At 69.3% G+C, this 4,364-nt stretch overlaps 2 protein-coding genes across 2 annotated transcripts in view; one reads left to right on the top strand and one right to left on the bottom strand.

Annotated features, from left to right (window-relative positions):
• MNEG_12221 (hypothetical protein) overlaps positions 1–2,066 on the top strand; it is a gene marked incomplete at both ends in the record, with an annotated part of 3,971 nt that extends 1,905 nt beyond the window's left edge. Inside the window, 3 exons of the mRNA XM_014039308.1 lie at positions 175–942; positions 1,115–1,441; positions 1,747–2,066. Coding sequence (XP_013894762.1) covers positions 175–942; positions 1,115–1,441; positions 1,747–2,066 — 1,415 coding nt within the window. The remainder of the gene's footprint in view (positions 1–174; positions 943–1,114; positions 1,442–1,746) is intronic.
• A 1,242-nt stretch (positions 2,067–3,308) lies between these two features.
• The window catches only part of MNEG_12220 (hypothetical protein), a gene marked incomplete at both ends in the record, with an annotated part of 2,378 nt that continues 1,322 nt past the window's right edge, over positions 3,309–4,364 (bottom strand). Inside the window, 3 exons of the mRNA XM_014039307.1 lie at positions 3,309–3,419; positions 3,744–3,791; positions 4,051–4,140. Of these exons, the coding sequence (XP_013894761.1) occupies positions 3,309–3,419; positions 3,744–3,791; positions 4,051–4,140 (249 nt within the window). The remainder of the gene's footprint in view (positions 3,420–3,743; positions 3,792–4,050; positions 4,141–4,364) is intronic.

Below are 4,364 nucleotides of genomic sequence, written 5' to 3'. Positions count from 1 at the left end.
GTGGGAGGGGCCGCAGGGCGGCTAAGGGCGCGATGCTGCCGCCGCCGCCCCCGCCGCCCCGCGGCAGTGTAGCTGCCAGCGGCAATGGCAGCGGCGGTGGCGGCAGCCGGCGCATCCCAAGCCGCCTGCTGCCGTGGGCGTGCGCCGCGTGCACGTTTGAGAACGCGAGCGCAGCCATGAAGTGTGGTGTGTGCGGCACCAAGCGCGGGCTGGACGCGCCGGCCCCGGAGGTGGCCGCCGAGCAACAGGCGGCCGAGGCCCAGGCCGTGGCGTCGCAGCAGCCGGCTGCGGCGGCGCAGCAGCCGAGCCCTGGGAGCGCCGGCGGCGCTGCGGCCCCCGGCAGCAGCAGCCAGGCTGGCGGAAGCGGCCGCGCCCGCGGTCGAGGTCGAAGCAGCGGCGGCGCGGGCGCCGCAGCGGGTGCGGGCGGCAAGGCGCGGAGAGGCAAGGCCGCGCAGGCGACGCCGGCGACGCCGGACAGCGGCGGCTCGGCCGCGGGCGCCGCGCGCCACGCGGCGCAGCAGACGCCGTTTGCGCAGGCCGCAGCGGCGGCGCCTGCGCCGGCGGCAGGAGCTGCTTCGGCCGGGCCCGGCAGCCGGCCGGAAACGGGGACGAAGCAGCGGAAAGGCACGCCCGCGACTGCCACGCCGTTGGTGGCCCGCAAGCGCGCCACCCCCGACTCAGCCTCTAATGATGCGGCGGGCCGCAGCAGCGGCGCCAACGGCGGCGGCGGCAGCGGCGCCGGCGCCGCCAAACGAGCGCGGCAGCAGTTGACGCCACCGGCAGTGCCGACCCGCGGCGGCGGCGGCGGCGCCGCCGCAAGGACGCCCGACGGCGCGGGGGCGCCCGCTGCGTGGGGTGCGCCGCGGCGCGACTGGGTGCTGACTGGCTCTGGGCTGTCGGAAGATGAGAAGGCCCTGCTGCGGAACCTGGCGCACGCCTCGGGTGCGGCGCGCTCTATGACACGCACGCCTCCGTATGCTCACATCCCTGTGGCTTGTTTTCAGACACGTTCGCTGCTGCAATTCTGCAGGCGCAGCAAGACAGGCGCTGCGTGCTCGCCCAAACAGCAAAGAAGCTAAGCAGCCGGGCGCGAACCTTTCCTCTACCCCTGCAGGCGCGCGGCTGGCGGAGCACTGGGAGCCCGGGGTGACTCACGTGGTGGCGGCCCTCAATGAACAAGGCCGCGCGCGCCGCACCATAAAGTACCTGTCTGGCCTGCTGGCGGGCGCCTGGGTGGTCGGCTCGACCTGGGCCGCGGCCAGCCTGGCCGCCGGGGCGCCGGCGCCTGAGGGCGACCACGAGGCGGCGGGGGACACGGCGGGGTTTGAGGGCGGGCCGCGGGAGGGGAGGGAGATGGCGGCGGCAGCGGCGGAGGGCGGCGGCGGCGGCAGCAGCAGCGGAGGCGCCAGGCTGCTTGAGGGGCTGGAGATGTATCTGGCAGGTGGGTGCGATAAGAGATTGTTGACTTTGACCCGTTCGTTGGGTTTGGGCCATTGAAAAGTGGGGTCGTCCTTGGGCCATGGGTGTGCACAGCACCAGCTGCCACAGGGACCGCTGCCAACGTTATCCGGCCTCGTGCAACTGCCACTGCTCGCCCGCGATGAGCGAGCTCACCTCTGTCGCCGCCCGCCGTCCCATGCACCACCGCCTCAGTGCTTTGATGAGCACCAGGCTCTCGACCTCGCGTCTCTGCGCGCACCCCTCTGCACACCCATTCGCAAACTGCGCCGGGCCCTCTCCTCGCAGGCCCTTTCCCAGCGAAGGACGGCGTGTCAGCCCTGGCGCGCGCCGCCGGCGCCAAGCTGCTCGCCCGCCTGCCGCACGCTGCTGTCGGCAAGCGGCGCTCTAACGCAGCTGCCGAGCAGCCGCAACAGCAGCAGGCCGGACTGGTCATAGTGGTAGACCCCGACGCACTCGCAGCGACCGGGGGCGCGGCCGCCGGGGCCGCGGCCGCGGCCAGCGCGGCCGCGCTGGGGGCCCCCATCGTGGGGCTGACCTGGCTCATGGACTGCGCGAGCAGCCTGACGCGGCGGGGGCTGGAGGGGTATGCCTACACGCCGGCGTGAGCTGCAGTGCATACCCCTTCTTGCGTGCGCTTCAGTGGAGGGTGCAGCAGGGGCGGGTGCGGTATCCTGGTTGGCATGGAGCGGGATTTCTGGGGAATGCAGTGTTGCGCTGCGGTACGTGTTGTCCTGGTTGAGGGAGCAGGGGAGAGGGCGCGGCTGTCAATTGCAGGCTCCACCGCCCACGCATGCCCAGGGTTTTGGCATTGCATCTGATAAGCGCTGGGTGTCGCCTTGCATTGTGGTTTGGGACCCAAGAGTGCAGAGCGACGCAGTATTGAGTTGCAGGATCGCACTTGCTCTGCTGCCCGACAGTCTCTGCAAGCGGTTGAGGACCTGTTGATGTTTTTTGCTCGCACGGGCGCCCATCATCATGTGCGCGATTGAGTCGTCAGCAAGCTGTGCAACTGACGTCATCGTCCCGCCTGCTGCCGCTGGGTTCCGTACTGCTGAGTCCCATTTCCAGCTGAATCCCTTCACTGACTGGGTTCCTCAGTTACTTGGTTTTGTAGGTTTGGCGACTGTAACGTGACGGTACAACTGGGCAATCAGGCAACAACAGGCGAGTGCAACACCACACAAAAGTGGACACCGTCAGCGCAAAGCAGCGGGAGCAAGTTTGGTTGCACCTGGTGGTGTTTCAACCGCGCGCATTGGCAATGTGAGATCATGGGAGTGCAAAGTGTAACCAGCCTTGCCAGGCGCCTGCCCTGGGCAAGGTCCAAGCAGATGGAAGCCACGCACCCGTGGGCTAATTGGAATGGTGAATGGTGCCGTGTACAGGGGCAATGCACCAGCATTTTGGCACTGCCCCGCGTTTGCTGCCCTCAAGGCCAGAGCAGCCCCTCATTGATGTTGAGTTCATGGCAGCCTGGCCCTTCTCGCACGCCCACCTTCACTCAGCTTGCGCCGCACACTCGGCCTGCAACAGGATTTGGACACCACACACTGCCAGTACCTTTGCACCAGCTCTGCTAAGGCCGCCCTGTCAGGGCGGCCTGGGGCCATGTCGGTCGAGAAAACCGCAAAGGCAGAGCCATGCTGGGGCGAAAAACACCGGATGCTCTCAGCACCACAGCCAGCGCTGCTGCAGGAGCCCCCACGGGCTGGAAACTAAGCCGCAAATGCACAAGTGTGTCGCTTACGCGAGCAACGACTAGCCGACGGGCCGCTCCCACGCCGCGCGGATGAACGAACGATGGGCAGAGGGTGCGGGGCAGAGAGCAGCGCAGCGCTCCAAAGGTCTCAGGGCACTGGGGGGATGTCTGCGGGGGGTGCAGCTTGCGGGGGGTCCGGCAGCTTCCCGCCCAGGGCGGCGTACATGGCGCGCGGCCCGGCGCCCTTGTTTGGCAGCACCTGGCGGCAGGTGTGGCGGGGTTGAGGGTTCAGGGTTTAGCTCAGAGGGTCAGGCAAGGGGGCGGTTGCGGGCACGCCGCGCACCACCGAGACGCCGCCCGCTGTCTGCGAGCAGTACAAAAGTGCATCGCGCATCCCCACCGTGCAAGAACCCCGCGACGCAAGACCCCCGACGAAGGCGCGCAACGAGCATCGGCGCGCAGTGTTCCGCCTCCGTCCAGCCTCCGCAACCCATCTGTGTGTGGGCCAGTGCTGCCGCTCACGCAGCCCCGCCGGCCTACCCATCGCATCCCCCCCCCCAGAAAGAAAAACACCCGCACCCACCAGGATCTCCTTGACCCTGCCCTGGGAGTCTACCTTAATCTTCTGGACCTGACGGGGCAAACAGCATGAGAACCGTGTTCTGGTCAAGGCGGGGCAGCGGCCAGGAGCCGAGCGCCCACCGGGATGACGAATGGGGCCGCAGACAAAGCGCGGGCGAGGCGGGTGTGCGTCGCCAGTGCGCACGGCGACCGAAGGCCGCAAGGCCTGCGCCAACGCGCGCACGCTCAATCGTCGGCTTGAGGCGAGGCCACAGGGACGGTGGGGCGTGGGTGTGCAGGCGCGGGTCGAGTCGGGGGCGGCCGCTCACCTCCTCAGCCAGGCAGAAGTGCTTGCCGCTGGGCGGCAGCGGCTCCAGCCCCGGCAGGCGCAGCTCGGTGCCGGTGTGGTGGCCCGTGGCCTGGGAGGAGGGGGGCGGGGTGGGGGTGGGGGTGAGGGGTGGGGCGTGCACCGCGACGACAGATGGTGGCCGGGCAGCTGGTGACTGAAGGCTGGATGGCCAGAATCGGACCCCAGCTCACCTCCTCGCGCCCTCGCAAGGCCGTACCTCAGGACACAATCCGCTCCCTTGTCGCACGTCCGCACAAGCGTACTGCATGCATCCCCCAAACACCCCCCCCCCCC

This window comes from Monoraphidium neglectum (genome assembly GCF_000611645.1).
Source record: "Monoraphidium neglectum strain SAG 48.87 unplaced genomic scaffold scaffold03128, whole genome shotgun sequence".
In the NCBI taxonomy this organism is placed as follows: domain Eukaryota; kingdom Viridiplantae; phylum Chlorophyta; class Chlorophyceae; order Sphaeropleales; family Selenastraceae; genus Monoraphidium; species Monoraphidium neglectum.
Note: the sequence above shows the minus strand (reverse complement) of the source record. Positions and strands in the feature narration are given on the sequence as shown.